This window comes from Misgurnus anguillicaudatus, chromosome 6, assembly GCF_027580225.2.
Source record: "Misgurnus anguillicaudatus chromosome 6, ASM2758022v2, whole genome shotgun sequence".
NCBI classification, from domain to species: Eukaryota; Metazoa; Chordata; class Actinopteri; order Cypriniformes; family Cobitidae; genus Misgurnus; species Misgurnus anguillicaudatus.
This window is the reverse complement of record NC_073342.2, coordinates 11,012,241-11,029,190: the sequence shown is the minus strand read 5'-3', so window position 1 is coordinate 11,029,190 and position 16,950 is coordinate 11,012,241. Positions and strand designations below refer to the sequence as shown.

General features: G+C 44.6%; 1 protein-coding gene across 3 annotated transcripts; it reads left to right on the top strand.

The window, feature by feature from the left end:
• Positions 1-13,907: 13,907 nt before the first annotated feature.
• Positions 13,908-16,950, top strand: LOC141364285 (uncharacterized). Of its 3 annotated transcripts, XM_073868505.1 has the most exons (4): positions 13,908-14,019; positions 14,100-14,172; positions 14,264-14,333; positions 15,018-16,950. In XM_073868505.1, the coding sequence occupies exon 4, from the start codon at positions 15,708-15,710 to the stop codon at positions 16,896-16,898; it is 1,191 nt and encodes a 396-aa protein (XP_073724606.1). In that variant the 5' UTR covers positions 13,908-14,019; positions 14,100-14,172; positions 14,264-14,333; positions 15,018-15,707; the 3' UTR covers positions 16,899-16,950. The 3 variants fall into 3 exon arrangements, 2 of the variants coding, with proteins under 2 accessions (XP_073724606.1, XP_073724605.1); XR_012369985.1 differs by lacking the exons at positions 13,908-14,019; positions 15,018-16,950 and adding an exon at positions 14,405-14,941 and having other exon boundaries at positions 14,026-14,172; XM_073868504.1 differs by lacking the exon at positions 13,908-14,019 and having other exon boundaries at positions 14,026-14,172.

The following is a 16,950-nucleotide window of genomic DNA, read 5'->3' as shown; positions in this document are numbered from 1 at the left end:
AGAGGCAGACTGAGGAGCCGGCGTAGTGGACCAAGGGCAGCTCTCTTTCGCCGGGGCATGATCTAGGAGATCGCCTCAGTCTGCGCAGCGGAGCTGTACAACTCCACGGGCTCGCCGAAGAGGCCGGTCTGTGAGACAGGAGCATTCAAGAAGTTGTTCTCATCTGCATCCGTCATGTAAGCCAGACATAGCCAAAGGTGGCGATCTTGAACACTGTGGTGGACATCGCACGACTGAAGGTCGCGGCTTCCCTCGTAAATCTTCGCTTGGTGAACCTGCAGTAACGTTATTGCGTGCAGGGCTGAAGCCGCGTCTCCGCATGCCTGATGGGCAGCGCCCGTAACCGGACGACTGTCTATACAAACACGGGAGGGAAGGGTTGGGTGGTCCCTCCAGGAACGCAGCTGCATTGCAACCCCCCGCTCTACTTAAGGGATCCCCGTCCTTAGCAGCTCCGTTGGTGAGGGAGGTGAGGGGTGAAAGCTGAACGGCCGTAAATCACGTCAGCTCTTCGTGCCATCGGGAAAGACAAGAGGTGAGGACCGTAGAGGCCCGGGCAGCTCCGAAATACCAATCATATGGGCGGGACGGTTCGGGCGGAGAGGGATTAACCCCTCCAACTCTACCGTTTCTGCCGCTCGAGCGGGCACGGCCGCCATCTCTGGGACGACTCCGCCTCGGAGGGAAAAGATGGACACCCCTTTGATGCTGCAGAAGTGACGGGACCAGAAGGAGGTCCAATGCATTCGGCAGAAATCGCAGAACACGACTCTGCAGTCTCCACCGGAGCCTCAACCGGCTGAGGATGAGAAGGCCGGTAGGTGAAGGACGCATCCTCCGTCCTACTCAGCGTAGTGATGCGAAGAGCGTCCTGCGAGCGCTTGACAGCCGCACCATGGCGGCGTTCAGCACTGCAAAGGCGCGGACGTCGTTCCCATAGAAACGACAGTCGTCTCCGCAATCCAAGAGAGTTATGCTCTCACAGAGAGAACAAAAGCTCTCCACGAACGCAGCCTCGGAGTGCTCGATGCGCAAGCACGAAGACAGCACTCGTGACCGTCACTGGAATCCCTGTACTTCTCGCACCCAAGATCGCACGGAGAAAAAACTATCCTGAAAAGGACGCTGATCTCCGAATATACGAGAGAGTGGCTGTCTTTAAAAAGACACAGAGCTCTCACATATCACTCTTTAGGGAAATCACTCTTTAGGTGCTCAGCTGATGATGCCCACAGGGAGAGACAACGCACACACTAAACTCAAAACAAAAAATATGCAGAGCAGTGGAATGCTGCGAGGTTCCCTTTGTTGCTGTTTTTCCTTGATGTTTTCCAGTTGTTCTGCCCCATTGTTTGTCATCATAGACATTCATTGTTTGCACACCCACATTCAGTACACTCTAAAAAACAAACGGTGCTATATAGCACCAAAACGGTTGCTTTGGATCGTAACCATAGAAGAACCATTTTTAGTGCCATATAGCACCGGTGAAGCACCAGTGAAGCACCTGTGAAGAACCAAATAGTGCTATGTAGAACCATATGTGGTGCTATAGTGGTGCTATATGGCCCCTATATGGTTCTACACAGGTGCTTCACAGGTGCTTCACCGGTGCTATATGGCACTAAAAATGGTTCTTCTATGGTTACGATCCAAAGCAACAGTTTTGGTGCTATATAGCACCGTTTGTTTTTTAGAGTGTAGGTTACTCACAAGTTCATTAGCTCACTTTGAGAAAAAATACCCCTTGTATCTCATTTGTCCTATGTCAGCCATTAAATGTTTTCATGTTGTTTGGTTTTCTTTACAATGTCCCTAGTTGTCTGTGGATCATCTTGTTTTATGTTTAATAAACTACTGCATTTGGATTCACCTCTTCTGACTCGTTTATTGCACTCCTACTGACATCACATCTGCACGCTATTGTTGATTGGCTATAACATTAATGCTCAACAGACACATCTGTGATTGGTTGTAATGGGGATTTGTCACCCAAAACAGACTAATAGTTCATTGGTGGTCACTGCATTCAAATAATTAAAAATTATATTTACTTAACAGCTGTCGTAATGCAGTGTTATTACTTGATTCACCTCCAAAGCTGATAGGTTGATCTCTTGAATGTGAGCGTGATGATTCAAAAACTGAACTATTGTCTACTTCTGATAGAGATCTGAATGAACCATAACCAAAACTCATCAGAGAGACTGTATCAAACATTTCATCTCCTCTCACTGAAAATAATGATCAAGAAAGAAAACTGTTAGATAGTTTGAGAACATTTAGAAACAAAGTTTTCTTTTCTGTTTTCCTAATTACATACAACATATACTATACTTTAAAGTAAGACTTGTGTTTAACCCAAAAGACACTAAAAAATGCAGCTTGTATTAAAAGGGTGAACATGAGTTTTCTTTCACTGTTGTTACATTCTTGGGGCTCTATCTTACAGCCGGCGCTGCTAGTTTCCACCCTGCGCAATTATCATTTTCACGTTTAGTGCCATGTTGTTTAAATAGCAAATGCATTTGCGCCCTATGTTGCGCCCATGGGCGTTCTGGTCTGAAACAAGGTGTGTTCAGGCGCATTGTTAGTGCGTTGCTGTTTTAAGGCAACTAAAATAGACTATGCCATTTACCAACAAAAACCTGCTCTAAAGTCTAAAGTCAATGGCGCAATAATGTTTTTTGTTATTTAATGAGCGCGTTAGTAATATTATGCGCCTATAAACGGAAAGACAACGCGGGTTTGCTTATCATAAACATGAATGTGCAGCAGCACAAAAACGCTTTTAAATATGAAAGATTAAAGGATTGAAATGTAAAATATTATTATTGAGTCTCTTGGACATAAATGAGGACCGGTTATGAGACATTAGAAGGCTCAAAAAGCTGCTTCACCTGCAGCCTGGTAAGTAAATAAATGCTTTGCTTTAAACAAATGCATCTGTTTTTAAATGTTTTTTTTAAATGCTACCTCACGGATTTATTGTATATGATGACTCTGTACCTGTGGATATGGTAAGATGAGAAACATTTTTAAAGGAACAGTATGTAAGAAATTTATATCAATTAATCATAAAATGGCTCTGATATGTCACTAGACATTAAGAAATCATTTTCATTTCAAATACTTATATCACTCACAACAGTGGTCCGGCCAGGATATTGTCATTTACAAAGTGGAGTTGCAGCCCTCAACTGATGTTTATGTTGTCATGTTGTGTATTGGCCACCATTTGTGAGATTGCAGTACCAGTTTCGGCCACAAGTTTTGTGATTGCAGTACCAGTTTTGACCACAATCCTACATACTGTTCCTTTAAGTAATACTTAAAAAACTCAGGACGCTGTCCAAGTGCTAAAACAGCTTTCCGCACGTTTTTAAATTCTTTATCTCCTGTTTGTTACAAATAAAGTACAAACCTTTTCTTACATACTTGTAAATTATTTTTTGATGATATTGGATAACCATACATTTAAAACAATTAAAAGCCTGCTTTTTTACTTCCTTGACTAAAAGAAAACAGGTTTTAAAGTTTTTAATAAAAAAAACAATTTCAATACAAGTGAAAAACAACACGATTATTTAACATTAATCTTAAACTGGGGATCTTCTTCCTCCGCTTAGTTTTTCAGTTTACAAAGTCCGTCATCCAAATAGGAATTAAACATAGCGCCAGCGCAACTAGCTTTTAAAGGGGACGAGAGCTGAGACTCTCATTGGTTTATTGCACGTTACGCCCAAAACACACCCATTACTCATTAGGAAAATATGTACAACCCTTTTCGACCCTGCGCTCGGCGCACAAACCATTTTTCCCGTTGTTAAATTAGCAACAGTGGCATCGGACACGCCCATTTAGACGTTGCGTTGTGCGCTTTAGACAATGCGCTTAGATCGTTAAAATAGGGCCCATCATCTCAATTGTCGCGACAATCATGAAAGTGAGCAGGACACTTGGGACGATTAGGATAGCAAGCATGATACTTGCGAAAATCATAAAAAAGTGAGCCGGGCAGTCATTCTCCTGACCATTCCGAATGTCCAGCTCGCTTTCATGATTGTCACAAGTATCCTGCTCGCTATCCTAATCGTCCCAAGTGTGCGGCTCACTTTCATGATTGTCACGAGTATCCGGCTCGCCCTCCTGATCGTCGCAAGTTTCCAGCTCGCTCTCCTGATCGTTGCAAGTGCCAGGCTCACTTTCATGATCGTCACAAGTGCCTGGCTTGCTCTCCTGATTGTTGCGGGTGTCCGGCTCCCTTTCCTAAATGTTGCGAGTATCCGGCTTGTTCTACTGATAGTTGCAAGTGCCATACTCACTTAGTGATTTGTCTTAGATACCATGCTCACTCACTGTTCGTCATGAGTCCCATACTCGCACCACTAGTCCTCAAGAGATGCATGCATGCTCTCTGACTCTCCACAAGGTGCAAACTATTTCACAAGTCTTTAAAGATGAACTATTAATTGACTTTGAACTTTGTCCCTGTGAGTAGTTATAAATCTATGGATACTAGTTAACTGTTTTTTAACCCTCTTTGCCACTGGAACTGTGTTATGTAATGATGGGAGAAACTAAGCTTTCTGAAGCTTCGCAAATTGATTCAGTTTTTTTGAAGCTTTTGAAACACCACAGACACTGGCGACACCAAACATTTTACACTTTTTCCAAAAATAGCAAGAATTTTCTAGAAAAATATGTTTTTAAGCTAAACAAATTATTTAACTTGATTAAGCCATAATTAAAAATGTATTCTGTTTTTAGTTTTAGAAGGATGAATGTTTCATAAACTTGTAAAATAAAACTGACCCAAGTTGTCCTAACCATATTAGATCAACTCCTCCTAGTGGTGAACCTTGGGATTTTTAAAATGTTTTGAAACAGCTATGACGTAATAAAGCCTCATTTGCCTTGTCTTTCTTATTATAAACAGTTTTGACGCGTGTGCAGCAGGCACTTATTTTGACAAGACACATGATGTGATGCTCATGTGATGCGCAACAAACACAATTATTGAAAACACGGGCAACACACTACAGTACAAACATATATTTTGAATTTGCGCCCCTCGGAAAACCAGTCACGAACCGCCACTGCTCATGAAGCAGTGTTTCACTCCTCCGAGGGGGGCCCCAACCCCGGTGCCAGAACATTTGAACCCGGGGGGCTATGATTCCTAAACAGGGGGGCTCACAGTGTCAGTGCCAGTGGGCATTAAGCAATCACATATCTTTCATTTTAAATAAATTATATTCCGCTCTTTATTTTCTCTCGGACATTCCTACGCACTTTAGCCTACGCTAGACATCGAATTATTAATATGAAATGAATGTATTTGATTTAGTATACAATAAAACTGTAGAACTGCATTAATATGTATTATAAACCATTTAAATTATGTTTTTTCAAAAGTCCATTCTTTCATTTTTATACATCAATGTAGAATCATTTACAGCAGCATCACAGTGCTTCATAAAAATCAACATTTCTTTAAGTGTGTTACCTGTCTTAGTTAGCTCGTGCCGTGCGCATTTATTCAGACATATTTTCCCTCACATATGGAGAGAATACCAATTGGAAGTACTCATCAGAGATTTGCGGAATTGTGTCTCATTGTGTGACGGCTAAAATACACTTGGAGAATAGAGCAATGAAAACAACGTCATTTTCATTTTATCTGGAGTAAGAGTTTAAGCAGCGTTCCCTTCCCAAAGTGCCCTTCAAGGGCGCAAAAACGCAGTTTTGAATTCGACCATGCTCTCTCTCTCATCAGGCTTGGCTGTGCAGGTGCGATTCTAGGTTTTTAATATGTTTTTTCCAAGGGCCTGATTTCAATGTTTTTTAATAATATGATTGGATTTTATTCTAACCTTAATGCAGTATTTCATGTATTTAAATATGTGTATAACATATGTGTGCATTTACTGACTGCCTTGTTTGACTCTGTGGTCAGGGCCGCCTTAACCTAATGTGAGGCCCCGGGGCTAAGAGGTTTTGTAGGCCCCCCTTCCCCTCGATTTATAGTCTCTTTTTTTAAGTGTAATATCTAGGTAATCTACATCACAAAATGCATTAGTTTCTTTCGAGACATACAACAGTGAGTTTTCCCTCTTTGAGCCAGAAAACACCATAATATTGTTATTACCATATCACTGAGCCCACTTGATCATAAACACAAGACACTTTATTTAACAACCACACACAGCAACTTGTGGTGATAATAAAACCAAAATGTGTGAAAGTTTATATGTTTATAAGCTTTATGTTTATATAGTTTTTGGAATATAATTTGCAGAAAATTGCCACTCACTAACTAAATGCTCACCACAGTTTTAAAAATATAATAAGTTAAAGTTAGTTTTAAAGTGAAAATGCATTAATGATAACAAAAGATAAGTCTTTATAGACAGAATCTTGTTTTTTAATCAGTTATTTATTTTGTAGGCTACTGAAGATATAGTATGCATTGTATTTAGTATTTATGCATACATAAGTGTAACCGGATTAGGCGAACGGTGAGTGACACCTGAAGCCACCTATCAGGGAGGGGCTGCCCCTTCTTAAGCATCGATTGGCTGCGGTATGTTATGCGTCATGTCCGATGTTCCGCTTGGTGCGTGTTGATAATAGCAACGGGTAAGTGTTTGTTATGTGTTTACGTTAGCAGCTTGTACTTTCTGTGCTTGGATTTAAAACGCCTCGATTGTTGCTTTTAGCGTGTCTTTTGCCCTGTGTGTGTGGTGCCCTGGTTCGCTGCTTAAGTGGATGTTACGACTGTTCACCCTCAGGTACGTTTGTTAAACATGCGGTGGTATAGACGGGGTGGGGTAGCATTTTGTGCTAATATGAAATGCGTATGTGTGGTCTCTTGTACCCTAGTTGCCGGCGGCTGATAAGGCTGTGCTGAACCCATGCCTGTAGCAGGTTATGTTTATCATACCATTGGTTGGTAAGTGTTTGTTATTAAAACATTTAAACATTATTGTATGTCGTCCATCGCGGTTTGATAACATTATGCTCGTTTTTAGGATTCTCCCTTTTTGTTCTCTGTGTCACTTTGTTGTGATTCCGAGTTTGTGATCTGGCGTTCGCAGTGCCGTAAAAGCATCACGGTCTTCTCCACGCAACACAACGAGTACCGTAAACTGTCTGGTTCAGCTGTGTCTTGCCCCCTTTCTTACTAAATTAGAGCTATGGCGTCTTCTTGACGCGTAGGGGGACGACTAGCAGCCTCTCTATTGGGTTTTTGTTTGTTTTGCTGTAACGCATTGCGTTTCCTTTTTGTTTACCCTCTCTAGTTTTGTTTATTTTGATTTTGTTATATTGTTTTTGATAGGATTCAATGGATTAGTTATTTACTCCTTTTTATTCTTTAAAGTGTTTTGGTATTATACTGTTGTTGTTTACTCTCTGCTCCAGTGAACTGGGTCATACGTGACCGGTTAATGGTTTACTTATTGTACAACCATTGCAATTCTGTTATGACTTGTGTTTGGTCTTGTGAATTTGTTTTGATTATGTAAGATGTCGTTAGTTTAATTTCATTTCATTTGATATTTCTTTTTTTCTTTCCGCTAAGGCTGACTGGTAATATTTTGTAGTATTATTTAATCCCGTATTAATCCAGTTTTCCATCTGTTGCAGGAGCTGGGGTCCCAACGGGTGGATGGAACTTTCCGGTGGTGGTTTTCCTTTTTCATTGTGTGCTGTTTAACACGAAGTGTGTGATTTATTTCATTTGAGTATTGTGGTGTATGTAGGTTTTTTTGTTTTGTTTGTTTTGTTTCTGTAGGAACCAGACAGTGACAGTCTCGTATTGGAATCCCAGCACACATTGTTTGCTGAATTGGCGTGCTCTATCGGTGGTAAGTTTGTTTTTGCTTATAACAATGGAGGACGAATTACGTGAGTTGCGTGATTTAGTAGCCCAATTGAAAGCAGATAACGAAAAGCTGCGGCAGGAGCATGTGCCTGAACCACAGCCAGGTCCATCTAACCCTCCAGTTTCCGCAGTCACAGAGCCTCCACTTGTGGGTGCCAGTGCTTCGGCAGCGGAGCGTCTTGTTTTTATTCCTCGAGATCGGAGGTGTCCAAAATTCAGTGGTAGATCTGGTATTTGGATTGATGAGTGGGTGGAGGAGGCTCAGGCTTGTATGCGCCTCCGCCACCTTTCTATTGCTGATCAAGCATTCTTTTTGTTTGATCATTTGGAGGGAGAGGCTAGGGAAGAAATTCGATATCGATCAGAGAACGAAAGGGAGGATCCAAAGCGAATTATTCAGATTTTACATGAATTATATGGATGTACTAAGTCGTATGTAGCCCTTCAGGAGTCTTTCTTTTCCAGAAGACAGCAGGATGGGGAGACCTTAGTGGAATTCTCCTTGGCTCTTATGAATCTTCTTGAGAGGATAAGAAGTCAGTCACCTCATGGTATGCCTAATTCGGAAGTTCTGTTGCGCGATCAGTTTGTTGAATATGTTAGTGATGGTGCTCTCCGACGTGAGCTTAAACAGTTAGTCCGTCGTCAACCTACCGCTACTCTGTTTGATGTTCGCAGCGAAGCACTTCGTTGGGAAAGGGAAGGCATGCCAGGGGGGGTGCGGGGTAGAAGCCAGTCTGTCCCATCCGCTTATGGCATACAATATGGGGTACAGGGAGACCAGCACATTGGAAGTAGTAGCACTCCCACAGTTTCTGAATTAAGTGAGTTACGAGACATGTTGAAACGGCAACAACAGCAATTAAATCAGTTGACACAAAGTATGGCTCAATTACAAAATCCTGCGTTGCGTATAGCTCCATTCTAGGCTTCAGAAGCACGTACTGCCAAACCTCAAAATTCTGAGCCTTGTACGGCTCCATTTCAGAATCCAGAGTCCCGAATGGCTCAATTTCGAAATGCTGATTTTCGTATGCGGCCGTCACGCAACCAAGTTATCTGCAGACGATGTCAGCAACCTGGCCATTTTGCCAGAGATTGTGATGGGGAACGCAGATCCTCTCGTTTTCCATCCGTGCATACTGAGGTTGTAAGAGGGGGTGAGCAGTCATCATCTGTGCAGCCTTCGGAAAACTAGTTCCCACCAGGCTGCAGGGCCACAGCTTGGTTGGGGAAGGGACAGGCTCAAATCTTTTAACCGGTACTGACTTTAAGAATCGCTTTATGTCTACATGTCCACAGCTCGGCGTGTATATGGGTGGGATCCAGGTAACCTGATAGGTGGACACTGGTTCGAAGGTGTCCACCATAACAGAGACTTGTTTCCTGGCCAATTTTGGTTCATGGGGTCAGGAACATCTTAAATGGTGTCATTGTTTACTACTTCGGGCAGCGAATGGGCTTTCCAGTCGCTAGTTTGGTTACTTTGAACTCGATGTAGAACTTTGTGGGCGAATAGTTCGAGGCTGTGGTGTGCTGGTGGTCAGAGATCCTGCTGGTGGCATGTGTGCTCAGGTACCCGGGGTTTTGGGTATGAATATCTTGAGCCGCTGCTATCAGGAGCTCTTTGGTCAGCATGGCACTGGTCTTTTTGAACTACCAGCAGTGTCGCAGGCCCCTAGTTCAGTCTTTCAGGCTTTACAACATTGTCATCAAATTGAAGCTCAGCAAGGGATAGATTCTGTAGGGCGTGTTAAAGTACGCGGACGTCGGGCGTGTCACATAGTAGGAGGCACAATGAAATTTGTTGCTGCCACATGTTCTACGAAATACTCAAAGGGTACCGTTCTGTTTGAACCATCAGATTCCGGTCTACCAGCAGGGTTGATGGCCTCCCCTGCTTTGTTAAGGGTGGATCGGGGTACTGTTTATGTGCCTGTTATCAATGTGGGGACTACAGACGTAGTGCTTTATTCTAGCACTGTCATTGGCACTGTGAAGAACGTTTATGTGGTTAGTTTACCCCCAGAGGTGGCGGAAGTTCAGATGGTAAAGGCTAAGGTAAGCTCACAGGCTGTGCAGGTCTCTTCTACTGTCCAGGAGCAAATTGGGGCACTTGATCTGTCTGTGCTGTCACTGGAAGAGCAGGTTAAAGTAAGGACATTGTTAGAGAAGTATTCATCAGTGTTCTCTGCGAATGACGGGGATTTGGGTTGCACTAACCTTATTTCCCATGAGATTCCCCTGGTAGATGAAGTTCCGGTGAGGCAGCGGTTCAGGCGTATTCCTCCCTCTGAGTATGAGGTAGTAAAAGCACATATCAACCAGTTGTTGGAAGCTCGGGTGATTAGGGAGAGCTGTAGCCCCTACGCTTCGCCCATTGTCCTGGTCAAGAAGAAAGACGGTAGCCTGCGCTTGTGCGTCGACTACCGTCGACTAAATTCTAAGACTAGGAAGGATGCCTTTCCTCTGCCCCGGATTGAGGAGACCTTGGACTCGTTGGCGGGGGCATGTTGGTTTTCCACCATGGACCTCGCCAGCGGGTACAATCAGGTACCGGTGGTAGAGGGTGACAAGTCCAAGACTGCTTTTTGTACTCCTTTCGGCCTCTTCGAGTGGAATCGAATGCCTTTCGGGCTGTGCAATGCCCCAAGCACCTTCCAGCGATTGATGGAACGGTTGTTTGGGGATCAACAGTGCCAGTCCCTCCTATTGTATCTCGATGACATCGTGGTATTTTCGACATCTGTTGATCAACATCTTGCTCGAATGGAGGTTGTTTTGAGTCGTTTGCAAAATGAGGGCCTAAAAGCTAAATTGTCCAAGTGTGCGTTCTTTAAGAAAAAGGTACAGTATTTAGGCCATGTTATTTCATCAGAGGGAGTCTCTACAGATCCAGGAAAGGTAGATGCAGTTGCACACTGGCCTCGTCCGACTAGTGTTACAGAGCTGCGGTCATTTTTGGGGTTTGCCAGCTACTACCGGCGTTTTGTTGAGGGATTTGCTAGGTTAGCAGCCCCGCTCCATGGGCTGGTGGCTCAGTTGACAACCCCAAACCGCTCTAAGGTGAGGCCTCAGGAATTTTCTGAGTCCTGGTCTACTGAATGCCAGCAGAGTTTTGAGCGGTTAAAAGGTAAATTAACCACAGCTCCAGTGCTTGCCTATGCAGATTTTTCATTACCGTTCATCCTGGAGGTGGATGCAAGTCATGGGGGCTTAGGAGCAGTCCTCTCGCAGGAGCAGCAAGGCAAGGTGCGCCCTATAGCGTATGGTAGTCGCAGTCTTCGGCCCACTGAGCGTAATCCAGCTAATTACAGCTCTATGAAACTGGAGTTTTTGGCGCTCAAGTGGGCCATGACTGAGAAGTTTAGGGAGTACTTATTGGGGCATAAGTGTGTGGTTTTTACTGATAACAACCCTCTTAGCTACCTGTCTTCAGCAAAGTTAGGTGCCATGGAGCAGCGGTGGGCTGCCCAGGTAGCAGCTTTTGACTTTGAGATCAAGTATAGATCAGGTAGAAGTAATCGTAATGCCGACGCCTTGTCGAGACAGAACTTTCTGGGTGTAGTAGAGGCCCAAGATTTGCGCCCAGGTGTGGCTGTCCCACTTGTGTTGCAGCAAGCGGTGCAAGGTAGACTTGTGACCCAGGTTAATCAAGTGCTCTCACTTCCTTGTCGTTCTACGGGTGATATAAGCACTCAGCAGGAGGCAGACCCGGTCATTGGGGAGTTGTTGGTGTTCTGGAGGCGGAGTTCATTTCCGAGCCGTGAAGAACGCAAGAAACTCTCAAGGTTAGCTGCTGTTTTGCTTCGGCAGTGGGACCGTTTGGTGGAAACTGACGGGGTCCTTTACCGTCGGGTGTTTCGCCCAGATGGAGGGGAGGAGGTTTTACAAGTATTACTACCAGCGGTCCTGAAGCAGGAGGTTTTGACCCAGCTTCACCAACAACATGGGCACCAGGGGGTAGAACGGACATCTCAGCTGGTACGCCAGAGATGTTACTGGCCTGGAATGTCAGCTGATATTCTCCAATGGTGCCAGGAATGTGAGAGATGTCAGAGTGCAAAGGGTTTTCACTCTGCTCCCAGCAGTTTCATGGGGCATTTGCTGGCCGCCAAGCCTAATGAAATCTTGGCTCTGGATTTTACAGTGTTGGAGCCCTCTGGGTCAGGCCTTGAGAATGTCCTAGTGATGACCGATATTTTTACAAAGTATACCCTGGCAGTACCCACGAGAGACCAACGGGCTGAAACTGTGGCCCAGGTATTGGTCAATGAATGGTTTTGTAAATTTGGTGTGCCGGGCCGCATCCATTCGGACCAAGGCCGTAGTTTTGAGTCTGCCCTTATACAGCAGCTTTGTGGGTTATATGAAGTTGAGAAGTCTCGAACTACTCCATATCACCCGGCTGGGAATGGACAGTGCGAGCGATTCAACCGGACATTGCATGACCTGTTACGCACTTTGCCGGTATCAAAAAAAAGAGACTGGCCGCTTTGTCTGCCCCATGTGCTCTTTGCTTATAATACTACTCCTCATCAATCTACGGGGGTCTCTCCATATTATTTGATGTTTGGGCAGGAGCCTAGGCTCCCTGTTGACTTCCTGCTTGGGAGAGTTCAAGAGCCAGCAACAGGTAGTGTTAATAGGTGGATTTTAGAACAGCAGGATCGGTTACAAGTGGCGTTTGAGGGTGCTCGTGAGCGTTTGGGGGTCATGGCGAGCCGTCGAAAGGCTCGCCATGACCTACAAGTGCGGGAAATACCACTGAGGCAGGGTGAACTTGTATATCTCCGTGATTATAATGTGAGAGGTAGACACAAAATCCAGGACCTGTGGAGCTCAGTGGTATATCAGGTTATAAAGGCCCCAAAGGAAGGTGGGGCAGTGTATACAATTGCTCCCCCCACGGAGTTAAGTAAAGTAAGGCATGTGCACCGATCTTTGCTGAAAGCTCAGGTCCAGACCAGCCCAAACTTGTCTTTAGGGTTGACAGAAACCCCAGTTGTTGCATCTGATTGTCCCCAGGAAGAGGAGTTTGAGGAGGATTTGTTTGTTGTGAGGCCGACAACTCCTGTTGTTCAGGTAGTGAGAGAGGTATCATCGGCTGTGGCCAATAGGGCAGTGGGAGCCCCAGAGGTTGAAGTAAACCCACAACCTATGATAACTCTACCTGCAGATCCTTTGGTAGAAGGGACTGAGGTAGTAAGGAGGACGGGGAGGGTGACTGCGGGTCAACACTCCAATGTCCACCATCTTCCTCGACCAGTGGGTATAGGTACAGTGTCTAGTATACTGGGGGGTGCAAGTGTTGCCTTATTCCGACCTTGGGACTGAGGGTCCTGGGGTGAGTTTTGGTTAGTTCACCGTCGGGGCGACGTTGCAGAAGCTGGGGGTGGAATGTAACCGGATTAGGCGAACGGTGAGTGACACCTGAAGCCACCTATCAGGGAGGGGCTGCCCCTTCTTAAGCATCGATTGGCTGCGGTATGTTATGCGTCATGTCCGATGTTCCGCTTGGTGCGTGTTGATAATAGCAACGGGTAAGTGTTTGTTGTGTGTTTACGCTAGCAGCTCGTACTTTCTGTGCTTGGATTTAAAACACCTCGGTTGTTGCTTTTAGCGTGTCTCTTGCCCTGTGTGTGTGGTGCCCTGGTTGCGCTGTTTAAGTGGATATTACGACTGCTCACCCTCAGGTACGTTTGTTAAACATGCGGTGGTATAGACGGGGTGGGGTAGCATTTTGTGCTAATATGAAATGCGTATGTGTGGTCTCTTGTACCCTAGTTGCCGGCGGCTGATAAGGCTGTGCTGAACCCATGCCTGTAGCAGGTTATGTTTATCATACCATTGGTTGGTAAGTGTTTGTTATTAAAACATTTAAACATTATTGTATGTCGTCCATCGCGGTTTGATAACATTATGCTCGTTTTTAGGATTCTCCCTTTTTGTTCTCTGTGTCACTTTGTTGTGATTCCGAGTTTGTGATCTGGCGTTCGCATTGCCGTAGGTGAGTGACACCTGAAGCCACCTATCAGGGAGGGGCTGCCCCTTCTTAAGCATCGATTGGCTGCGGTATGTTATGCGTCATGTCCGATGTTCCGCTTGGTGCGTGTTGATAATAGCAACGGGTAAGTGTTTGTTGTGTGTTTATGCTAGCAGCTCGTACTTTCTGTGCTTGGATTTAAAACACCTCGGTTGTTGCTTTTAGCGTGTCTCTTGCCCTGTGTGTGTGGTGCCCTGGTTGCGCTGTTTAGGTGGATATTACGACTGCTCACCCTCAGGTACGTTTGTTAAACATGCTGTGGTATAGACGGGGTGGGGTAGCATTTTGTGCTAATATGAAATGCGTATGTGTGGTCTCTTGTACCCTAGTTGCCGGCGGCTGATAAGGCTGTGCTGAACCCATGCCTGTAGCAGGTTGTGTTTACCATACCATTGGTTGGTAAGTGTTTATCATTAAAACATTATTGTATGTCGTCCATCGCGGTTTGATAACATTATGCTCGTTTTTAGGATTCTCCCTTTTTGTTCTCTGTGTCACTTTGTTGTGATTCCGAGTTTGTGATCTGGCGTTCGCTTTGCCGTAAAAGCATCACGGTCTTCTCCACGCAACACAACGAGGACCGTAAACTGTCTGGTTCAGCTGTGTCTTGCCCCCTTTCTTACTAAATTAGAGCTATGGCGTCTTCTTGACGCGTAGGGGGACGATTAGCAGCCTCTCTATTGGGTTTTTGTTTGTTTTGCTGTAACGCATTGCGTTTCCTTTTGTTTACCCTCTCTAGTTTTGTTTATTTTGATTTTGTTATATTGTTTTGATAGGATTCAATGGACTAGTTATTTACTCCTTTTTATTCTTTAAAGTGTTTGGTATTATACTGTTGTTGTTTACTCTCTGCTCCAGTGAACTGGGTCATACGTGACCGGTTAATGGTTTACTTATTGTACAACCATTGCAATTCTGTTATGACTTGTGTTTGGTCTTGTGAATTTGTTTTGATTATGTAAGATGTCGTTAGTTTAATTTCATTTCATTTGATATTTATTTTTTTCTTTCAGCTAAGGCTGACTGGTAATATTTTGTAGTATTATTTAATCCAGTATTAATCCAGTTTTCCATCTGTTGCAGGAGCTGGGGTCCCAACGGGTGGATGGAACTTTCCGGTGGTGGTTTTTCTTTTTCATTGTGTGTTGTTTAACACGAAGTGTGTGATTTATTTCATTTGAGTGCACAGTGGTGTGTGTGTGCGTGCGTGTGTGTCTATGTGGACCCAAGTCGAGATTAAGAACCCCCCTATCCTGTTGGGAACCTCAGCTCTGCTTAATTTATTTTTCTTTAACTTTCAGTTTTGTGTGTTTGCAGTGTGGTTGCCGTGAATTGAAGTAGAGTGATAACTTATATGATTAACTGCTTATTTTAATGAGATTAAGTAATAAAACTATTTTTGTATTGTACTCACGTCTCTCTACTCTTTCTTTGTTTAAACGAGGAGTGAACCTGTGTGCTTTCCCACCCTTCTGGGTGTTATTAGCATTTCCCCTGGTGCAAGTCCTGGGGTGGCGTAGTTGGAGTTCAAATATTAAATCTGTCTTTTTGTTCTAAGTTATACCCTCACGTCACATTTTGGCGTATAGTCGGCAGGATCCTCTGAGTTTGAGTACAGAGACGTGAGTATTGTGGTGTATGTAGTTTTTTTTGTTTTGTTTGTTTTGTTTCTGTAGGAACCAGACAGTGACAGTCTCGTATTGGAATCCCAGCACACATTGTTTGCTGAATTGGCGTGCTCTATCGGTGGTAAGTTTGTTTTTGCTTATAACAATGGAGGACGAATTACGTGAGTTGCGTGATTTAGTAGCCCAATTGAAAGCAGATAATGAAAAGCTGCGGCAGGAGCATGTGCCTGAACCACAGCCAGGTCCATCTAACCCTCCAGTTTCCGCAGTCACAGAGCCTCCACTTGTGGGTGCCAGTGCTTCGGCAGCGGAGCGTCTTGTTTTTATTCCTCGAGATCGGAGGTGTCCAAAATTCAGTGGTAGATCTGGTATAGGGATTGATGAGTGGGTGGAGGAGGCTCAGGCTTGTATGCGCCTCCGCCACCTTTCTATTGCTGATCAAGCATTCTTTTTGTTTGATCATTTGGAGGGAGAGGCTAGGGAAGAAATTCGATATCGATCAGAGAACGAAAGGGAGGATCCAAAGCGAATTATTCAGATTTTACATGAATTATATGGATGTACTAAGTCGTATGTAGCCCTTCAGGAGTCTTTCTTTTCCAGAAGACAGCAGGATGGGGAGACCTTAGTGGAATTCTCCTTGGCTCTTATGAATCTTCTTGAGAGGATAAGAAGTCAGTCACCTCATGGTATGCCTAATTCGGAAGTTCTGTTGCGCGATCAGTTTGTTGAATATGTTAGTGATGGTGCTCTCCGACGTGAGCTTAAACAGTTAGTCCGTCGTCAACCTACCGCTACTCTGTTTGATGTTCGCAGCGAAGCACTTCGTTGGGAAAGGGAAGGCATGCCAGGGGGGGTGCGGGGTAGAAGCCAGTCTGTCCCATCCGCTTATGGCATACAATATGGGGTACAGGGAGACCAGCACATTGGAAGTAGTAGCACTCCCACAGTTTCTGAATTAAGTGAGTTACGAGACATGTTGAAACGGCAACAACAGCAATTAAATCAGTTGACACAAAGTATGGCTCAATTACAAAATCCTGCGTTGCGTATAGCTCCATTCCAGGCTTCAGAAGCACGTACTGCCAAACCTCAAAATTCTGAGCCTTGTACGGCTCCATTTCAGAATCCAGAGTCCCGAATGGCTCAATTTCGAAATGCTGATTTTCGTATGCGGCCGTCACGCAACCAAGTTATCTGCAGACGATGTCAGCAACCTGGCCATTTTGCCAGAGATTGTGATGGGGAACGCAGATCCTCTCGTTTTCCATCCGTGCATACTGAGGTTGTAAGAGGGGGTGAGCAGTCATCATCTGTGCAGCCTTCGGAAAACTAGTTCCCACCAGGCTGCAGGGCCACAGCTTGGTTGGGGAAGGGACAGGCTCAAA

Bases quoted from the DNA above. Each gene is read 5' to 3' on its own strand.
- LOC141364285 (XM_073868505.1), top strand. From the start codon at position 15,708: ATGGAGGACGAATTACGTGAGTTGCGTGATTTAGTAGCCCAATTGAAA.